Source organism: Lutjanus erythropterus, chromosome 17 (genome assembly GCF_056507025.1).
Source record: "Lutjanus erythropterus isolate fLutEry1 chromosome 17, fLutEry1.hap2, whole genome shotgun sequence".
NCBI lineage: Eukaryota > Metazoa > Chordata > Actinopteri > Lutjaniformes > Lutjanidae > Lutjanus > Lutjanus erythropterus.
Genome location: NC_139333.1, coordinates 4,935,832 through 4,958,676, shown reverse-complemented (window position 1 = coordinate 4,958,676; position 22,845 = coordinate 4,935,832). Strand labels below are relative to the sequence as shown.

Below are 22,845 nucleotides of genomic sequence, written 5' to 3'. Positions count from 1 at the left end.
AGAACCACTTCTTCTTCAGACAGTTATATTGTATGATTTATGATTAGGTTGCAAAAAATAAATAGCACAATTATCAGTTTGAGCCAAGATGGAACCAGATGTAAATACCTGCAGATAATAAGTCAGAGACACTCGAGAGGAAAAAATAAAATAACAACTTAGTATCAAAATAATGAGTATGTCAAACCAATGACTTATTTATCTTCAAATGACTTACTTTTCTCAAAATATGACTTAGTATCTCAAAATAATGTCTTATTTATCTCAAAATGACTTCCTTTTCCTCAAAATACAATTTTTTTAATTTAATTTTTTATCTCAAAATAATCTCAAAATGGTTTATGTATGAAACCACATTTCTGCCATTGTAAGAAAATAATATCCCCATGTTAAGTCAATAATTATGAGATAAAAAGCCAAAAAATTAAATTAAAAATTATTTTATCTCATAGCTTTTTATCTCATAATTTCCACTTTTGATCTCATAATTCTGACTTTTATTTCATAATTCTTACTTATCTAAAAATTACAACTTTATTTCTCAGTTTCTCATAAGTATGACCTTTTATCTCATAATAATGGCTTTTTATCTCAGAATTTTAACTTTTTTTATTCCCACGATTATGACTTACCATGTGGATATTTTTTTTCTTTCACTGGCGGAAATGAGCTAATGAGATTTCTCATTATTTTGAGATATTAAGTGATTATTTTTAGTTGTTTTTTTTTTCTTTTCAATCAGATTGGTAGTAATGGACTTCCATATGCATCAATCTGTCGGCATGTGGGCAAAAACCCCGGGGCAGGTAGGGAAAACACCTGTTACACCTGTTACACCAACGCCCAGATTATGGGCTGTACAACGCTGGAACAAAGGACAAGGAAAACAAACACTTCCTTGGGTGAGCAAGTAACATTTGAATAAATAGGTTACCATTTTGCTACACCGTATCCACTTGTCTGTGGTCTTCACTGACAGGTCGTCTAAGAGCATTATTTTGAAGGATACAGGCGGAAGTCGCTGCTCTTATCGTCCCTGGCTCTGTTGATTACCGCACTGTCACCGTGTCTGACGATAGAGGAAATTGGTCTATCAAACAGCCTGGCTGGGTTTTATCATGTGAGAGGACTGACAGGATACCGGTACCTGGTTAGTGTTTTCCGTACACCCCGCAGACACAAGAAACACACTCAGACAGCACCGATAATGGACGACTGTTCTCAACAAACGCCGCTGTTTACCTTCGGAGTGATAGCTGACATTCAGTACGCTGATATCGACGACGGGTATAATTACAGCCGGACTAGGAGACGGTACTACCGAAGCAGTCTACAGCTGCTCAGAAATGCCCGGCAAAGTTGGTCGGAGTCGGCTGTCAGACCGGAGTTTATCCTCCAGCTCGGGGACATTATCGACGGCTTCAACAAGGGCCACGGCGCCTCTGACCGGGCGCTGGAGTGCGTGCTGAGAGAGTTCAGCTCCAGCCCGGTGGAGGTCCACCATGTGTGGGGAAACCACGAGTTCTATAACTTCAGCAGGAGCGCGCTGCTGCGGTCGAAGCTCAACAGCACCCCGCACACCGACAGGAGCCCGAGTGGAGCCCAGGCTGGAGGGGATATCTACGCCTACCACTTCAGCCCCTTCCCCGGTTTTACTTTCGTTGTGCTGGACGCCTATGATATGAGCCTGCTGGGCAGAGAGGAGACCAGTGAAGAGTACTGGGAGGCTCTGAGTCTGATCAAACAGTACAACAAGAACGAGGATCTAAACTGCCCCCCAGGTATGTTAGCCTGATAACTAGTCATAACTTTACTTTATGTTATGCTAATATATAATACAATACTGTTTTTTAATGAACAATGCAAATAAACATAGTTGTTTAAGAAACAGTGGTGGACAAAGTACTCAACCCCAGTACTTGAGTCAAAGTATAGATACTCCTGGTCAAATATTACTCAACTACAAGTGAAAGTTGCTCAGTCAAAATTTTACTTGAGTTAAAGTACTAGAGTACTTGGTTTTAAAAATACTTAAGTATTCAAAAGTACAAATTACAAAGTACATTTTCTAATATCAATACATGCTGTATTGTTTTCATGATGCATTTACAGAAGCTTGTAACTCTCTGAAACCATCTAATGTAACTAATTAATAACTTGTTGCCAACTGAAACATATTAATCACTGCAGTAATTATCCAATGGAAGGCTCTTAGCTGTTTGCTTTGTTAAATCCAGGTGGTGACTTTTTTGGCAAGGCAGTGTAGATCAATTAATCATTCTAAAAAAAAATAAACTACTACTGTATTGAAATGCTGCCCCCTATTTGTTTGAACAATGAATTCCTACATATGGCACCTTGAATGTGAAGCACTTTGCTCAAGAGCACACCCTATTTTTCTTAAACTTCAGCCATTTCACAGACATCAGGGTGACTAACAGTAAACAAGTACGTAGATTATGATTTTTATATTTTATGTACTGTTTTAGCAGTTAATGGCCTGGAGAAGAGGTATACAATGTTCAACGGTGGGTTCAGTGAGGAGCAGCTGAACTGGCTGGAGTCTGTTCTGTCCTCTGCTGATGAGAAGCGGGAAAGGGTCACAATTGTCAGTAAGTACAACATGTCATTTTTGTGTGAATGAATATGATTATTTTTGATTGCTGGGGATTTGAAATTTATTCATTCAAGCATTTGGAGAGATTCCAGTGATGTTTGTGTGAAAGAAGACCCAGCATTCACAACACTGCCATACATTTACAATACTTTATCTGACCATGTTTGACAGCGTAAGCCAACTGTTTTTTCATCCATAATTCCCCACTGTGACTCACAGCTTGCTCATACAGACTTTACTTAGTGTGTAGCGCAGGATATCCAGCCAGGTCCCTTTCAACCAGAGGGTTTTGAGTACCCTTACATCTCAAACATCACTGATGCACCTGCTTCAGCACATTTCTGGGTTCTTTGTCCTCCAAGTTTGATCTGAAGTCTGATGGACTGACTTGAAATCAATTATCTGTGTTTATTTTGTGAACTTAGTTTTAAATTATGCCAATTTTCAATCGTAAATATACAATTCTGATCAATAGGAATACATTTGTGGATTATGTGTCGTCATCATATTGTCTACATCAGGGGTTCCCAAACATTTCCTGTCCCAACGGTCCATGAAATCATATTGGCTTACGTCTGTTGTCCCTCAAGCTGTCTTTAAAACCCACTAACAATACAATGGCAAATGTTTAAAAAAAAGATAAATAATAATATCAATAATACATTATAAATTATATTATAGAACACATATAATACATATAATAATAATTAAAATTGGATTTTATTTTATTGTAGTTTTCCATTTTTCCTCATCCTTGCTCTAATTTGCTGAAGCCCATTCTTGCCCTATTAGCCCTCATTTAAAAAAATGACGTATAACAAGGCAGTCTACAACCATACTAGCTGTGTGAGCTAAATGCTAACAACAGTATGCCAACATACCCATAATAAAAACTTCTACCATGCATGTTAGCATGCTAATGCCCACTATTAAAATGCTAAAATGCTAATGTTTAGCAGCTATGCTTACCATGTTGACGTCTTAATTTAGCATTTCAATATGCTAATACCTGCCATTTAAATGCCAAAATGCTTATTTGTTAGCAGGTATTACATTTACAGATGTTAACTTCTTAATTTAGTGTGTTAGCATGCTAATGCTGTTATTAAAATGCTAAAATGCTTATGTTTACAAGTTATCATGTTAACCAATGTTACCTTTTTCATTTAGCATTTTAGCATGCTAATACCCACTATTAAAATGCTAAAATGCTTAGTTTTAGCAGGTATAATATTTACAGATGTTAACTTCATATTTTAGCATTTTAGCATGGTAATACCCACTATTAAAATGCTAAAGGATTTGTGATAAGAAGGTATAATATTTACCAATGTTACCTTCTTAGTTTAGAGCAGTGATGTCCAAATTTAAGAAGTCCATGGGCAAATTTGAAATCTTAAAATCTTGAAATCTAAAAATTCTGCGGCCCATCCAAACCTTTACTCACAATTGTGATCAACACGCAAGATTAACGGTACCATCTGCAAGATAAAATACATTTCAGTGTTAATCTGATTGGTTTATAAATACGCTGTAATACCTGTGAAAAAAGGTTGTATAAATTAAGAATAACATGTAATTGAAATCCCATGGCTTTGTTTTGTTATTTCACATTATTAAAAAATCTAATATTTTGTGGTAAAGTCAAGCTTACAAAATTAAAAGTTAAAAACATTTTATTATTTTAAATAAGCTTTCAAGGCCCACCTGCAGTACCTTGATGACCCACCAGTGGGTCTCAGCCCACACTTTGAGAATCACTGGTCTACATCATCTTGTGTGCTGTTACACCAAAACCCAGAAATCTTAACCTTTTTTTTTAATTTTATTTCTTGCCTAGGTCACCTCCCTGTACACCCGTACTCCACAGACCCCATCTGCCTCGCCTGGAACTTTGAAAAGCTCCTGGCCATCATACGCTCCCACAGCAGTGTGGTGTGTTTCATGGCCGGACACGACCATGACGGAGGATACTACTGGGATAAAGGCACGGGAGTGCACCACCTGACGTTAGAGGGGGTGATCGAGACTCCGCCTGACAGCAACGCCTTCGGCACGGTCTCCGTGTACGAGGACAGGATGGTACTGAAAGGTCGAGGGAGGATCGCAGATCGAGTGTTTCTGTTTCCAGGATGCCAAAGTGATGCAGATAATGGGCTAAACGACATGCTGTAATGAAGATGGGTAGATTACAGAAGCTGTCAAAACAATGTTTTGGGATTTAGAAAATTATAATCCAGATTGGGATTTTTTTTTTTTACGTTCTCTGAAGAAGTTGGAATTTTACACTAGTCACTTTTTATCAGCTGAAAAAAAACTCTTCAAAAATCAGGAGAGACTTGGGCTGCACTAATGGAAGTAGTATAACTCTCCATTTTTTTTGTTGTATATAAAAGCCAAGGTTTGAATTAAAAAATTAAAAGTTGCATCTAAAAACAGAAACTGCCTGTGTGTTTTTAAATGCATGTCCACTTACCTCAGAAGAGCAAGTACTGTACCTCAAAGAATTTATTGCAGGTTTTAAATTATTTTTTAAGAATTAAGTGTGAAATGTATCTTATGCACAGGTTGTGTTTTAATCTTAATTAGCAGTGGTTGCACATTCACATCTTTAGCATCTAATGCTGCATTCATGTTACATGGGAAAGTGGTAGATGCAAGTTTTCTATCTGAAATTGAGCAAAGTGAAGTCCATTTGAGTTTTTCAGAGACAAATATCACTTGTGGTTGGATTATGAACTCTGATTTAACCCTTGACACCGTGGTAGTATGTTAACGTCATAATGTTTTGCTTGCAGGTGACAAGAACGTGATAAAATCGTGCCAATAATTGCAGTGGTGGAAGGAGTACTGAAAATCTGTACTCAAGTACAAGTACTATTACATGGCTGAAATATTGCTCAATTACAAGTAAAAGTACTAGTGTTAGAAAAATACTTGTACAAAAGTACAAAGTATTCATCAAAAAAAACTACTCAGAGTATTAGTTACTTATAACCGATGATGTCACCATCACCTATCCAGACTAGGGCTCTACATTTTGTGTGCTTTGCTTTACTGATAGTTACAAGTACAAGTAAAAGTACAGACTTGAAGATCTCCTCATAAAAGTACAAGTACCCTAAAAAACTACTTAATTACAGTAATTTGAGTATTTGTAATTAATTACTTCCACCCCTGAATAATTGCAAATTGTTTCCTGTGGACAAAATGACCACAAACACATAACAGAATCATAACAAACACTACATTAACACATAATGTGACAAAATAATACTGACAAATGACACAGGAAATAATAAACAGGAGATGTTCAAAATAGGAGACAAATAACTTTTTTTTTCTGGAGCGTTCAGCGGCATTGCACAGGCTTCATCAGCAGGAGAAGTTACTAAAATATGGACATAGGATAACAGGTGGTCGTAAAATGGCATTCTCATAAATAACCATCTCCATGGCAACTGAACAAACTCCATTCACTGACAAAGACCATGAAATGGAGAACCGTCTGATTTAGTGAGCAAGTGGACCTTGAGTTGGTTATTTTGTCAAACTACTATTTCAGACCTAAAGGGGAAGTTTTTCCACTGTTGCATAGTGCTCATGGTGGGAATTCTTGGATCTCTATAAATAATATTTTGAAAAGAACAGACTAGACTAAAAAGCATCCTGAGAGAACTTATGTCATGATTTTACATTTTCTAAATAAAATTAAATGCTATACTTGAGATGATAACCCATAGATGTGTGTCAAGAATGCAACTGTGAAATGTAAATTGAATATTAACCAATAATATGCTTAAGTGTGATTGAAACAACAACAAAAAAAACTGAAAGGACAGGGTTTACAGTAACAGTACAGATTAGTGACAGAAATAAGTCAAACATTCCACTGTCAAGTCGTGAATTCCTAAATTTCCGACGGGCAGAGAAGGCAGCAGCGGCACAGACGTGGCCGTGGTGCAGCTGCTGCGTTCAAGTGGCGCAGTGTCCCGTCTGGAGGCAGAGAGGGCGAAGTTTCACTCTCTGCATTGCAGCCTGAGCGCTGCTGCCGGAATCCAACACAACAATGGCGACTCCCAGTCCGGACAGCAACTCCACAAGCTCCAGCAACAGCAGCAACATTGTAGGATCCACGTCGCACCATTTTCACCAGCAGACACAGAGCAGCAGCATGCAAGGTAGGCGACGCTGGCCTTTATTTCATATTTTTCGCTTTCAACTGAAGACACTGGAGTTAGTAGGAAAAGGTAGCTTGTAGCTTCCCAGAATCAGAAAAACCATAGTGAAGAGAGACAGAATAATTCAGTGTTTCCGGTCAGAACTTTCAAAAGAAAATGCGCGTAGCTATTCATAAGTCATACCATTTATTTTTTTGGTTTTATTAATGCGATTAATTTTAAAATGTTTAATATTCTGCTCGTGTGAATGTAAATAACCGACTTTTCATTAGACATGATATGTTATTGAAAGCTGTGCTATCCATTCAAATATTTTTAATCTCATAAGAAAGTGATAGGTTTAATTTAATATAGTGTCTGTCACACTTTTCATGTCGACATGATACATACAATAAATCTTAAAATTAAAGTATTCACAATTTACTGTAACTGTTTAGAAGTAAATGATTTAATGTCGTGTGGTAATAAAAACCGCAATCTTTGTAGCGTACTCGTTAAACTGTACGCTTTTATTTTGAAGTCTCATTGCGCAGTTTCCGCTATCGCTGTAGCTTTCGTGGGCTAGCTTGAAGTGTCTCCCTGAAACTACACGGCTACCAGGTTAGCAGTGATGAAGTCGCCCCTGTTTAGCTGCTGAACCAACAGACCTGTAGCGGCTCAGTGAAGTGTTTTCATTCCTTCGAGTCTGACATGATCCTCATTAGAACCACAACCACATTCCCAAATGTATGACAGTATAAATATGCATTCAGTGAATGTGTATTCGTCGATATTATTAGCACCAGGCTGCTACAAGTACCACCAAGGCCTAGCTTGTTCCTCTCTCCTGAGCCAGGCCACTGTTTGAATGCACCGTTGTATATGGCAAAGAAATAATGCAAACAATACTGTTAAAGTTAGAGATGGTAATTAAATTCACTGTGTCAACACTAATTTTTAAACGTCGTCGACGAATTAGCTTCACATCGTCACGAAGGTTCTTCTCATTCGGTATGTCAGTTCTGTCGAGACTCCAGCCTCTTAAATAATCTGATAGCATAAAATAAAGATTTAAGCCTTTAACGCTACAACTGTGCTGAAACATTATGTCTGTTATGTGTTATCGTGATATAGGCATATGTCTGTATATTCTATAGCTAATGTTTTGCGATGCAACCTCGAGACCACACTGTAAATCCATTATCGGACGGAAAACCAAGCCTGGTCGCAACCTGAACATATAGACTAGCTAGCTAAGAATTATTTGACCACTTCAGTCACAACCAGAGATGGGAACACACAACCTACATCAGAAAGTGTCTTGTTACAAATTACAAAGTACTTGCTCGTCAATTGTATCGAAATTACATGCAAATTTCTGGTATGAAAAGATGTATTTAATTAAAATGCAAGTAGTTTGTAATTTGAAAATAACTATGATCACATTTTAGGCATTCATTACATCCAGCGTGGGTCTGACATTAAAGGTGCAACATCTAAGAATTTAAGTTAAAACATTGAAAAAAATAACTAAAATTATCATCAGAGTTTGAAGAAATAAGTTTTGACTTTATGTCAAAGACCTCTATGTGTTTTCTTGCAGAGATATCTAGCCTCCTGAAGTTAACATGCTAACCAGCTAGCTTCCCAACCTCACTCCTCTCCAGCCCCATGCTGATAAGGCTAATTGCTATAGTGTTTTGTTTTTCCTACAGTTTAAATCTCTGGATAAAAATGTCTCATTTGAGAACGCTACCACTGTGCTGAAACATTATTTCTGTTGTTGGTTATTGTAAAATAGCCCTGTATGTGCGTTTCTAGCTAATGTTTGGCGATTCAACCTAGACTCCACACTCTTAGTCCATTCTCGGGTGGAAAACCAAGCCTGGTTGCAACCTAAACATATAGCTAGCTGTGAATTATTAGACTGTTTAACAAATAACCAACATCAAAAAGTATCTTGTTACCACTTACAAATATGTGCTCATCATTAGTTTCAGTCTGCTGTTGGGGATTTCAAAATTAAATACAAAATACTGCTATAAAAAGGTGTATTCAATTAAAACACAAATAGTAAAATACAAGAATACATTCAATGCTAACTGGTATCACATTTTAGGCATTTAGCAGCCCCAGTATGGGTCTGACCTTAAAGGTGCAATATGTAAGAATTGTATTTAAAAGAGTTCAAAAATTAACCAAAATTATCAACAGAGTGTGAAGAAAAAACAGGTGTGACATTATTTCGAAACCTTTGTGTAGCTTTATGTATTGTGGTACAGGTATATCTAGCCTCCTTAAGTTAGGATGCTAACCAGTTAGCTTCTCAACCGCCCCCTCACTCCTCTCCCGCTTCTTGCTTCTCCTGTCTGACTGTGATAAGGGTAATTGTTGAACAATTTTTCCTACAATTAAAAAAACCTGTGGATAAAAATGCCTTATTTGAGCATAAAATGACACATTATATAATGTATTTTAAGTATTTCAGATACACAGATACAAACTGAAGTATTTCGTTATATGTTGCATCTTATGTTTTTTCTGCCCAACAAAATACAAATTACAAAAGTTATTAAATTAAAAAAATATATTTAATTGAAATTCCTCCCATCTCTGGTCACAACTGTTTTTGATAGGATGCTATAAGTTAACTTACAGCCATGTCTGCTCAATACAAGTCATAATATTAACTGGCAAAGCACCAGTGCCAAATGGCAGATGATTCTGTGTTATGTAGCATTGATTTGCTAATTTGGGATTATTTTCAATTTCACATGTTAAACTGGTTTACATGCAGTAGGTTGTGTGTTTGCGTGATGCGACTCTTACTGGAAAAAAGACATGAAGCAGGTCAGGCGAGGTCGTGTCCGATAATGGATGTGTTGATGGTAGCTGCTCGGTAACGGACGGCATTTCCATTGATTGATTGACTGTTAGAACCTAATCAACAGCAGTGCAGTCATGTATCCACTGGTCAGCAGTTGCATTTTCTTACTCTGTGGCAGATGTCTGGTATCAAATGTTTTATCTAAACCTTACAGAAACCAACACCTGCTGGAGATGTCAAAATGAAACAGGTATTCACACTTATTTTAGTTTCAGTCTGCTGTTGGGGATTTACATTGTGTTTGTTTAGGCCATATCTTGGCAAAGGTATTCCTTGAAATGTTCCCTGTCCACCTTCTTCTGTTGATCATTTTTTTCCCCTGTTTGTTTCAAAATTTCATTTATGTTTATATTTTTTTGTAGAACCTGCATTTTTATCCACATATCTGCATGTTTTAATCTCGTTTCCATATTAGAATGATCTCCTGTAAACACAGTAGACAGACCCCATTCGATGAGACACTGCATCAAGCAGCTGCTTCTGGGAGTGTTACTCTCAGCAGCACAGATATAAAAACGTGGCTGTTTTAGTGACACATCTCAATTCTTGGTGGTATGCCACTGTTAATTTCTGGTATGCCTCTGCTGTTCTACTGGCTTATGGCATACACCAACAGAACGTCAGTCATGTTCCACTGTGAGCACCACATCCTGACAGCATATACCAGTTCTCACTGTCATACACAACTGCTCATTATGGATGTTTTCACACCTGAGTCTCCAAACCGAGGTGCAAATCGAGGTTCACCTTTAAGTTACGTTGTGTAGGCCTGAAGTTTGATCCCGTTAGTTTTGGTCACACAGTGCAACTACATGTCAAACCTACATTCTGCTGTCATCACCTACATGAGCTTTGTGTACCTCTACTTGCAATTAATTGGTTTCTAGAATGGCATGCAACTGACGGCGACATGCTGTTCAGTTCAGTTCTTCTCACTTTCGTGCAGTTTTAAAATAATTAAAAAATGTTTGAATTTTTGTGAGTTTCTTTCTTAGAGCTGCAACAAAATTATTATTCGACTATTAAATTAATCATCAGCTATTATTATATTGATTAATCATTTGAGACATTTTTTAGTGTAAGAGAATGTCCAAATTCTCTTACGTCAGCTTCTCAAATGTGAGTATTTAGAGTATGTAGTTTCTTTACTCTTCTGTGAGTAACTGAATGTCTTTGGGTTATGGACAAAACAAGACATTTAAATAAATACATGTTATTTTTTGGGAATGTCATCTTTGGCTTTGATAGACATTTTTCACCATTTTGTGGATCAAAGAACTTACTGATTGATTGAGAAAATAATCAACACATTAATCGATTATGAAAATAATCATTAGTTGCAGCCATCCTTTTCTCTCTTTATGAAGTCAGCTAAACCAAACGTCAGTTAAATCTAAGGTTGTGCACAATTAAACCTTGCCACGCTTGCTAGTCACCACCAGAAATACTTTGAACTATTTATCAATATTTTATTCATGCACAATGCCAGTTAACTGTTGTCTCTAAGGTGTTATGCAGCCGCCCGCCACTAGTCAGATGGCAACCCCTTCTCACGGTTATTATTGGTAGTGTGCCACTCTTACTTTAGTGCCATATTCTCATTCTTGGATGTTATGCCACTTTAGCTATCAGCACGCCACTGCTGTTCAACTGGCCTAAGACATATAAGAATGGTATGACATTTCATGTTCCACTGGCATATAGAGATTCTTGCTGACATATTCCACTTCTGTGGTGATGGTGTGCCGCATACATGGCACTCCTTACAGTAAAAAGACATTGGCATAATGCCTGTTGTATTCCATTGTAATCAAGTGCACTTATGAGATCAGACTTCTTATACTGAAGGAGGGGGAGCAGCAACATATCTCAAATCAGTCATAAATCCTATCCTCAAAGTCCCACATCACCCCATCACTCAGCAAACAGTAAGCTAACTCTGTTGGATGCTGCAGTCTGATTTTCAGATCACCCTGAAGGAAAAAGTTTGCATCGTGTTCATGACATCAGCGACAAGCAACCGCCTGTCATCATCATCAGTGTAATCTTATGGCATAAGCCACCAGTTGTATGTGGCACCTGCCAGTGAAAAGTGGCTCCTGTCAGTGGAACATGAGTGGCATGTCATTATGATGTGGCACACAGCATCAGAACACCAGTAGTCAACAGTGGCACAGGCAAGTGAGAAACATCAAATGCTTGTGTATTTGCGAGATCAGAAGATACGGCAAGAATCCATCTTGCCAAGTGTTGTGGTCAGGCGACAGTGGTTCAGACCAGTCAGCATCCTGTGAAGAACTGCTGGCACCTACGGGCGTGGTCAAGGCATGACGATAGCAAGAAGTGAAGCGGCTCCTCTTCGAGGTTAGGCAAATCGTTCATCCAGTCACTTGTATTTTTTTTTTTTAAAGTGCCTGCCCTTTTCCAAATACATTAAAATGACGACTTTACAAGAGGAATGGTATCTGCCGGTGGAACACGACTGACATAATGTGAGTGCTTCATGCCAGAAGAGCAGCAGCTGTACACTGGCAGCCAACTTAGAATTAGCCAAGAGCAGCAAAGCATCAGCCACTTTTCAATCTAACCATCACTCATTTTGTTGTCTAATGGGAAATAGCGGTGATAACTGCAGGGGTAAAGAAGGCATGAACCAAAGCAATCACATAGACATTTTAATACATTCTGATAATGGCCTAACTTGATAAAATCTAACTTATTCCATCGATATACAATGGAACCGCATCAAGTTCCACATACAGTTGCATGGCAGTGCACTGAACCAGACCCACCGAAACATGGTGCCTCTGTTTTTTTTACCAGCCAAAGCACATCAAAGGTAACCTGCCCTCTATTCCACTTCCAGCACTGGCTCTTGCTTCGATGGCACTTTTGAATCATCACCCACTCACACTTAAACAAGCCTGAAGACCATGTAGTAAAATCTTTTTTCCTTTACTTCAGGGTTTCAGATAAGCCTGTCTGGAGTGTCCCAAAGTAAGCAATAGACTCTTTCACAAAGCACACCGACCTCTATTCTTTGTGGGTACACCTCAGTAGTCTAAAGTGGTTTCCTCTCCTCATGGACTTGTGTTGAGCCTTGTTTTTGTTCAATCATCAGCTGATTGCTGGGTGTACTGCCGCCTAGCGTTCTTATTGAGCTCCTGATTCTTGATGTCTTAATCTTGTTTTGCTCACTTCATTGGATAAAATAGGTGAAAGGAAGCCACTGTATACTATTGAAACAGCCTGTGTGGTGCTCTGGTAGTTGGGGAGTCTGTCCACTGTTCACCGCTATTGTCACCAGTTCAGTTATGGCCAAGAGAGATTCATTTGCACCGGGGCTTTAAGGTTAAGGGACCTGTTTGCACTTAAGAGCTGGTTATAAGAGGGCATGGCAAAGATGACTCACCACTTAAACTCAGCACTTTGCATAGAAGCTAGCTTAATTGGCAGTTATATCCTGGAGAAAAACCCTAATGTACACTTACAGGTAGACATCATCAGTCTGAAACTGGAATCAAGTGCTTTTTAAGTGTTGGGTCACTTTGATATCTCAAGGGAACTGTTCAGGTTTGAGTTGCACATTTTAAAGAAGTTCTCAATGTAAATGTTTTGAACAGGGATTCCTAATATCAGCATCCTGCAGTACGGCTGTTTTGGGCTCATTTGTGGCAACAATAATTGCAAAAACATGAATACATTAATTGTTTGGAGAAAAAGGTATCGTTTACAGCTAAAAGAACTGATGCAGTACCTGAATATTGGGAACCCCTGTACATCTGGGCACTTTGCTTGTGTTCAAAATGCATTTTGTGCTTCCTCTGATCTTGAGAAGAGCTTGAGATAACCCAATGGTCAGTCTGTGGACGAAAACAGCACCTAAAGTTCCCATGAAATGGTTAGCGGAGTGCTTTTGCATATTAACAAGATTCCTGTGAACAGCAACCAGTAGCACTGAATACACGTGACAACCCTTCAGCAGGAGGCTGTAACAGTCCACAGCCAGTCCGGCTGTGTTCACTGGGAGGCTGAAGAGCTCTGCTCCGTTGCCGGCTAAGTGCTGCAAACCGTAACAGTTAGCAGCAGTAAGTGGTTTGCTACTTTAGCAACAAATAAAGCTATCTGTCCACCACAGAGTTGAAGCTAAGCAGCCGGATGACAGCAGATGCAAAAAACCTCCTCACAGTGCATGATGAGTTATAACTCTAAAATCCCATTAAGCAATACAAGAGGAATATGGGTGACACAGTATATTGAATATCACAATATTACAATAAAAAATGTCTCAGTACTGTACCAGACTTTGACAATATCTATCGTGATATTACTTGTTTAATTTATAGTATTTGGCAATGATTTAATATCATGAAATAAAATAAAACAAAGACAACATGTTTATTATGCTATTATTTACGCTTATATAGTCTCAACACATTAATGTTTGTAAGCATCTTATAATGGCCTTTTTACATCTTGACTAATGGCTATTAGAAGTAGCTTATTATGAAGTGTTACCTTATGGTATCATGGAGTTTTTAATCATAGTGTAATCGTGCCATGAGTTTTTAGTATCGTTTCATCCCTATCATGAATACCTACAATTTTTGACTTCATGGGAACTTTAAATCATGTTGAAGCCACCACAGTTTTATTCTCCTCATTCTTTACTGACCTATTACTTTGGTCATATTTGGCATGAATTTCTTAAAATTGCTCATTGCACACATGTAAAGGCTTATCTCAAGTGCACAGGGAGAGAAGCTGCCGAGGTAAGACGGGCATTTTGTCACACTGTGTGTGTCCTCTTGTTTGCACCAGCTGGTTGAGCCCACAGTGTGGTTGGTGGTGTGCATGCTGTGGGAATCTGGATCTGTTCCTCTCTTTGTCCTGCCAGGTAAACGTAAAGCTCTGAAGCTGAATTTCGCCAACCCTCCTGTGAAACCAGCCTCGAGGCTCCCGCTCAATCCAACGCCTCCCTCTTTCCAGAACCCTCACATGTGAGTAGAGACAGATGGTGGTGGGATCTCTTAGGCCAGTGTATCCTCTATTTAAGCACATCCTAGGAGCAATCAAGTTTTCTCAACTCGCTTAAAGGGATGGTGAATTTTTATTGTTTTTGAGTACAACCCCAATTCTAGAAAAGTTAGTACATTGTGTAAAAAGTTAATCAGTTTGAACATTAAACATCTTGTCTTTTTACTGCATTCAACTGAATATAGGTTGAAACGTTTTTGCAAATGGTTGCATTCTGTTTTTATTTTTGGAATTGGGGTTGTAAAAAAAAAAAAAAACAGCTGTCTCCAAGAACTTATATGCCATGTGGATTTTTTTGGCCAATAAAGACAATTATGTTTAAATGAGCTTCTTTGGCCAGTCTGCTTTTGTAGAGAGTCAGATCACATGAGAATGCAAAGCCACTTCATGGAACCTTGAAATGTTTCAGATTAGGGAATCACTTATTAAATATTGATCATGTCCACATTAATCTATAATGCATGTTCCTGTCATGGCTCCACGCTGTCCCGTCTCTTTCTCTGCCTCCTCCTTCCCCTTCCCGTGGCCTCTTCCTCCTCCTGCCCTGTCTGACGCGTCGCCTCGTCCCTCCAGAGAGCGCCTGCGGACACACAGTATCGAGTCGTCGGGGAAGCTGAAGATCTCTCCGGAGCAGCACTGTGACTTCACCGCGGAGGACCTGAGAGACCTCGGGGAGATCGGTCGCGGGGCGTACGGCTCCGTCAACAAGATGGTCCACAAACCCACGGGCCAGATCATGGCTGTCAAGGTGACCTGCTGATAGACCCTTACACCTCACCTGAATTTATTAATTATTTGTTATGTTATTTTTATTATTTGCTTCAAAATGTAGAAGCTGTTACCTTTAAGGCCATGTAACTAAGTGGAGCTGTTGTTCCGACATCTAAATTATAGATACTTTTATTTATGGTGAGCAGCTTCAAGGCACATAAATGATGCCAACTTTGGAAAAATCTGCACAGTCTGTTATTTGTTTAAATATCTATAGAATCCAATCAATCTTAGTGGTATTAAATAGAAAAACTACAAGAAAACTACACTACTGTATAACAAAAGCAAGTAAGTGGTGAAATCTAAGGTCACCTATCCAGAGCACACATGCTGCTACAGTCTGATCTGCAAGTAAAACCCAACCAGCTGGAGTTTGGCATGACAGTGTTTTACAATGATGATGTCCTGCCTCACCAGAAATACAGAGGCAGAAGAAATTATTACATTTTTATGAAATACAACCTTATGCTTTTAATAATCAGACAAAAACAGCTGGCCATAGCAACACTTAAAAGAAATATATAGACTGCACAAAGTGAAGAGCACCATTAATGAAACACCAACCATTAGTGAAACAAATGGTCCTTGTGATGAAGAGGGCTTGAATCCATCACTGCAAATTTAAATCAGATGTCGAAGTGCAAACTGTGACAGTGTCTGTGTTGTGTCTCTCAGAGGATTCGCTCCACTGTGGATGAGAAGGAGCAGAAACAGCTGCTGATGGATCTGGACGTGGTGATGAGGAGCAGTGACTGTCCCTACATTGTTCAGTTCTACGGCGCTCTCTTCAGAGAGGTCTGACCTCGAACGCACCACATCGTGATCTGCCCTTTAATATTGACTGTATTTACTGATGTATATAGCTATGGAGGAGGATCAGGGCCACATTCAAAAAAAAGTATTTCAGTTTTGAGTTTTAAGTGTCAGAATTTGAAGGAAAAAAAGTCTGAATTCTGAGTTTAAAGTCAGAATTTTGAGAACTTTATCTCAAATTCTGAGTTTAATCTCAGGACTTAAAAATCTAAATTCAGACTATATTCTCAAAATTCTGACGTTTCTCAGAATGCTCACTTTAATCTTAAAATTCAGATTCACACATTCATCTGGACTTTTTTCTCTCAGAATTCAGACTTTAATATAAGAATTCTGACGTTAAATTTAGTATTCTGAGAAACAAGTCTGAATTCTGAGAATATAGTCCAAATTCTTAGTTTAAAGTCAGAACTCAGATAAATTTTCTGCATCTGTCCCTTCTTAGAATTTTCACCTTATTAATCTTCTTCCATATACAGCAGCATTTCTGTGGAAACTTATATACTTCAGCACTTCCCGCACACAGATGATGCTTTAGTCGAAACAAAACTAGACTTGAAGGAAATTAACATCTGATTCTTTGTTTCAGGGGGACTGTTGGATTTGTATGGAGCTTATGTCTACCTCATTAGACAAATTCTACAAATATGTGTATTGTGCATTAGACAACGTCATTCCAGAGGAAATATTAGGCAAAATAACATTAGCGGTGAGTCAAGGATTCACTTTGTTCTTCCTACACTTTGATTTCACACCGTGCATATCATAGAAACAGAAGTCATGTGTTTTATTTTGTCTTCAACAGACCGTTAAAGCACTGAACCACTTAAAAGAAAACTTGAAAATAATTCACAGAGGTAAGTTAAGAATCATTGTACCGTTTGATTAACTCGACCAGTGCTTATGTTCAAAACTTCAGATCAGTTCTATGAGTGTTTCTCCGTCATTTCAGACATCAAACCTTCCAACATTCTAATGGACCGAAGGGGTAATATCAAGCTGTGTGATTTTGGCATCAGCGGTCAGCTGGTGGACTCCATAGCCAAGACCAGAGATGCAGGCTGCAGGCCTTACATGGCGGTAAGCAATCACAAGTATCGACTGAAAGAATCACAGATAAATCGATCAAAGACAGATTTTCAGATATCCGACTACAAACAGTTGACTCTGTTCAGTTAACCCAAATAGTGAATACAGGAAATTAGTGTAAAAGAGTGATTTGGATGATTTCGAGCAGATTATTTCTGGTGAATGTTACATTAGCGATGAGTTTACCTGATATTTTTAAGAACCTTTTATACAATTCTCTTTTTTAAGGAATTTTATATACCTGATAGTCTTCTTTTATGACAGATTCAGTCTTTTCTTCTCCCTGACGCTTGGACATTGTTTTATTAGTTTTTTGGTTGTTTTAACTGTTATAATTCTGTGAATATAGCTTGTTTTCACATCTTCATCTGGTCCTTATCCTTTGAGATTTCTTTTCCCTTTCTATCTTCAATAACAATCTGAATTTAAAAAAAAACAATTTCTTTTAGTTTTTTTCCCTGAAGTGAATTAAAAGTTGGCCTGCTGTGCAGTTTTGAAATATATTTTTGTCTGTCAGAACATGTTCCCTCATTTGGTTTCTGATGCTGGTGGTGGAGAGTTCTGTCCGCATGTTGGTTGATTGACATCTAATGACTGTTTATTCCATCTTTAAATTAAATTCTGTACAATACAGGCATAATTTAGGATATTGTCATGGTCTGATGGTTCATATGAGCTGTGAACCATGGGTTTGAAGGAAGTACCATGATGATGAATCGTACAGTATCTGGCTCAAATGGTGTGTAGGAGTGGCTGTTCAAACCTGATGAGCTCCTGACTGAACTGAATGAATTAAAGGTGTTTTCTGATGTCATCTCATTTAAGGCAGGGACAACACTGCAGTGGAAAGTTTTAGCAGATTCAAAGCTGCTCAGTTTTTGAGCCTGACCTTTGACCCCCCCAGTCTTTCTCTTGTGTGTGTTTCAGCCTGAGAGGATAGACCCCAGTGCTTCCAGACAAGGCTACGATGTCCGCTCTGACGTGTGGAGCTTGGGAATCACCCTGGTAGGACAAATGTTACGTCTGAGTACGTTTGAATAGACACAGCTGCTGCAGTGAAAACCCTCCAGTCTGACTCACTGGTCTGTGTTTTCTTCCAGTACGAGCTGGCCACGGGAAGGTTTCCTTACCCCAAGTGGAATAGTGTTTTTGATCAGCTGACACAGGTGGTGAAAGGTGAACCTCCCCAGCTCAGCAACTCAGAGGAGAGGCAGTTCTCCCCCAAGTTCATCAACTTTGTTAACCTATGGTGAGCACCAGTGCATTCACACAGTCAAGTACACAGATTCAACATTCTGCGTTACTGAAAACATTTTAAAATAAGTCAGCGTTAACTTTCTTTTGTTGGACTTGGAAATAGAAGTCTGATAATTAAACTTGAACCGCATCTTATGGTCCTCGGGATGTAGTCTGCTCAGTTGTCTTCACGTGACCCGAGTAAAGGACAAAGCCATCTCCATGGCAACTGTGCTGACTCCGTTCACTGATGGAGACCAGAAAAAAAAGCAGTTTAAAGCTAAAATTATTTCCTGATTAAAAATGGATGGAGTTAAATCACAGTTTTTGGTTCATTTGGTGGTATGATGGCTGTTTAATAATATTTAATATACACATGGACCACTTTCTGAACTACATCAGTGAGATACAGTAAAGGAAAACTACACATCAACTTTTTGTCTTGTTCCTCATTTACAGACTAGATCAGGGATCTGCAACCTTAACGATCAAAAGAGCCATTTTTGTCCAAAAAAGAAAAAAAAAATCTCTTTGGAGCCACAACTATTAAATTCTTTGATTTAGTATCCATCAGTTGGTCATGGAGACTCAAGAAGACGAGCCGCCGTCAGAATGTAGAGGAAAAGACACTAAGCCATTGACACAGGCTATGATGCACATTTTAGCTGGGAAAGTATTTTTGGTGTATAGGCTGAATATTCTTACAGTTAAAGAATGTAAGAATCAATTCACACATTGCTGACTTTTAATCTTTAGTTGAGATAATTTGTTTTTCTTGTTTAGATAAACTTTAATCTTTGATTTTTTTTTTAAACTCAAAAGCGAGCTGTGAACCTGATTTGTCATTATGTGATGCCTGAAAATGAAATGGTTTAAACTGAAAATATTAAAATTTTAACCATCATTCACTTTCACTTCAACAAATTTACGCAATATTTTTTTTTAATACAACATTTTTGAGGTTTTTAAAACTCAAAGATTTAAATTCATCCAAAGAAGAGAAGTAAATTAACTCAATTTAAGATTAGCAGCTGGTAAAACTTTTTCAAAACTTAAGAATATGAGTCAGGTTGTTAAGTTGAGTTTTCTCAACATTTTTGTTTTTTCAGTGTAGACCTACAACAATGATAAATGAAAATTAAAATGTTAAAAAAAGATTCATTTTCATGTAATTTTTTGTCAAAGGACACTTAAAGCCACCGGAAAGTGGCTAAAGAGCCGCATGCAGCTCTGGAGCTGCAGGTTGCAAACCCAGTCTAGATAAATATGGAATAACAGAAAACAACTTAATTTAATTAGATAATTAGCTTGATTTATGAGATCCTCAGTGGGTCCTAAGTGTTTCTAATCTAAAACAGCATCACCAGTGAACACTTGTAGCCCTGTACTCATGGATTTTGTTTCATGTCTTTCCAGCCTTACAAAGGATGAATCAAAAAGGCCAAAGTACAAGGAGCTTCTGGTAAGTTCTAAAACTGTTCTGTAGTTCTTATACGTGTCTCACAAATCTGTACATCAGCATGAAGTCACTACATAAATTCCCATGAAACTTAAATTCTCCTGGTGAGACATTGAGTGTGTTTGAGGAAGCTCCATCAGCCTGAAGCTCACTGTGTCCTCCTCCTCCTCCTCCTCCTCCTCCTCCTCCTCCTCCAGAAACATCCCTTCATCCTGATGTATGAAGAGCGTTTCGTGGACGTCGCCAGTTACGTATGTCGCATCCTGGATCAGATCCCCGCCTCTCCCATCTCTCCTATGTACATGGACTGATGGAGTCAGGCTGGGGGAATCGGGGGAGGGGGAGGGGGGGGCGGGATCACCCAACGTGCAGTGGGTGGGACACTAAGTTTTGTGATGCAACGCTTGACATCTTAGCCCTCAGAGTTAACGTAGAACCACCTGTTTATTCATTCACATGTTCCAAAGAACAAAGGAACTCAGTCCAAATTGCCCGGTGCAATGAGATGAATAGTTAGACAAGCCCCTCCCACCTCCATCACCTCATTAACATAAAGTCAGTGAAATCTAAAATATTCTCATCCATCTTCACCCAGAAAAACTTGAAGACAGAACATTGTCTTAGTAAAAATGCAATGCATCTTTTTATGTGAGGAAAAACGAATAGAGTATCCATATATGGTGTATATATATATATATATATATGTATATATATATATATATATATATACACTTGAAGTTGTTGTACACAAATACAGAATCTACCAAATAAAATGTTGAACAGTGACACTCATGATGTATGAACAAAAATAGCCACCTATTGGACTGTACATTGTGGACTGTATGTATGCATATGTGTGTTCACCTCTGAATTGTTGACATGTACAGATATCTGCCGATAGACCTACTGTCTAAACAAACATACACACACACACACACACACACTTTTCACGCAGTTTGTTGTGGGCACCTTCACTCATGGTAAATGAGTATGCAAAAGTGTTTTCTCTTTGGAAAGCTCATGGATTCGGTAGCGTGGCTTTACTTTTTTTTTTTTTTTCCAATATGCAATCTGTGAGAGTTTGTCTTGACATGTTATTGGGACATTTACATTTCTCACACCCAACGTTAGCCCCGGTGTGAACCTGTCATGTGGTGTCAGTGCATTTGCGTCACAGAGCCAATCGTCTGGTTTTATAAAAGATAAATCCCTGACCATCTTTAAAAAAAATCCAGATCATTTAACAAGACTTTGATCACTTCAGTCTTTTTCTATCCATTTTGATCAGGGGCCGACTCATGTTTTTTTCAGTGCTGATACAGATGCAGAGGTGGGAAATAACTAAGTACAACTACTTTGTTATTGTACTTAAGTAAAGTAGAAATACCTGAAAACTCTATTTGAGTATTTATCTTTATGACAACTTTTTACTTCCTACGTTTTAACACAAATATCTGTAGTTTCTACTTCATACATTTTCAAAACAGGCTTGTTACTTCACTTTCAACGCATTTGTTGGGAATAATTGCTTATTTTTGTTTTGCATAATTGTGAGCTGCCTTCCAACATCAAGAGTAATTTCAACCTAAATGGATGGAACAAGATGATTCCTTGATCTGTTTATCAGTGCAGTTCATGCACAACAGACATAAGATGAAAACAATGTAAAAGACATAACAGAACGCAATAAGATGTAATGGAAAAAAAAAAGTCAAAAAAAGATTGAACAAGACAAAAACTTCAAAAAGACGTAACAAGAAGAATATGATGCAAAAGTTGTTTTAACAAGATGAAAATAATGACAAAGACAAAAATGACATAAAAGACGAGACGAATGTGATGTAATGAAACAGAAAAGATGTAATGGACGTAACAGGATGAAAACATTGAAAAAGATGTAACAAGATGAAAACAACGGAAAAGATGAAAACAGAAAAGACATAAGATGTAACGAGACAAAAACAATGAAAAAGACTCGACAAAAAGACATGACGAATATGACGTTACGGACTTAAGACAAAAAATTATGTAAAAGACATCAAAAAAGAGATTACAAAATGAAAACAACAGAAAAGAAGTAACAATACAAAATGACTTAAAATGTGTAACAAGACAAAAAAGATCAAAAGACTTTACAAGAGAAGAAAAATGTATCAAGACGTGGACATGAGAATCTTTGAATCTTCTAGAAACTCCATCAGAACTGCAGCAGATGTTGTTAAATGACCCTCTGGATTTTTCAGAGATCATCTTCGCTTTAGCTTCCATAAAAACAAGATGCTTTGCTTTGTGACTCTGACGTAATGACAGTTCATAACAGGCACAAACTGGGGCTAATTCAATGCTACATTGCCTGATGTAAAGTTACTTTAGGACATTGTGTCCGCTGATGTAAATGTGTATGTATATAGTACATCTAATCTGCTGTTCCTGGCAGGTTCTGCTTGACAGTTAAGGCTCATTCCCAAACACACAGATGATCTGATGGAACGGGTGGGGGAGACGTGGGTGCTGGGCGTAGAATGAAACGGCGTGCGCACGTTTGAGTTTGAGAATGAGCCCTAATGCTCCTCGGCAGCCTGTCATAGCACTGTACAGTTCGACTGCTCATCCACACTGATCACAGATCCACCATGCTGCCACACAGAGGCAAACTGTAGTAACTACATCTGTAAAAGTCCTGGCAAAAAGTTCCCCGTCGACAAATATGACACCCATAGATGCTGCTAAATGACATAATTCTGTACCACCCACACACGACTGTCAGGAGAGGAGG

General features: G+C 38.3%; 2 protein-coding genes across 5 annotated transcripts; both read left to right on the top strand.

The window, feature by feature from the left end:
- The first annotated feature begins 1,036 nt into the window (after window positions 1-1,036).
- Window positions 1,037-5,023, top strand: adprm (ADP-ribose/CDP-alcohol diphosphatase, manganese-dependent). Its single transcript, XM_084740932.1, has 3 exons — window positions 1,037-1,781; window positions 2,490-2,612; window positions 4,458-5,023. Exons 1-3 carry the CDS (start codon window positions 1,208-1,210, stop codon window positions 4,790-4,792), a joined length of 1,032 nt encoding a protein of 343 aa, XP_084597058.1. The 5' UTR covers window positions 1,037-1,207; the 3' UTR covers window positions 4,793-5,023.
- Window positions 5,024-6,474: 1,451 nt separating this feature from the next.
- map2k4b (mitogen-activated protein kinase kinase 4b) lies at window positions 6,475-22,154 on the top strand. Of its 4 annotated transcripts, XM_084741252.1 has the most exons (13): window positions 6,475-6,798; window positions 9,819-9,854; window positions 12,629-12,661; window positions 14,562-14,664; window positions 15,275-15,449; window positions 16,148-16,267; window positions 16,875-16,994; window positions 17,091-17,142; window positions 17,238-17,365; window positions 18,302-18,379; window positions 18,475-18,623; window positions 20,027-20,072; window positions 20,267-22,154. In XM_084741252.1, the coding sequence occupies exons 1-13, from the start codon at window positions 6,687-6,689 to the stop codon at window positions 20,378-20,380; spliced, it is 1,266 nt and encodes a 421-aa protein (XP_084597378.1). In that variant the 5' UTR covers window positions 6,475-6,686; the 3' UTR covers window positions 20,381-22,154. The 4 variants fall into 4 exon arrangements, with proteins under 4 accessions (XP_084597378.1, XP_084597380.1, XP_084597381.1 ...); XM_084741254.1 differs by lacking the exon at window positions 9,819-9,854; XM_084741253.1 differs by lacking the exon at window positions 12,629-12,661 and having other exon boundaries at window positions 6,551-6,798.
- The last annotated feature ends 691 nt before the right edge of the window (window positions 22,155-22,845 follow it).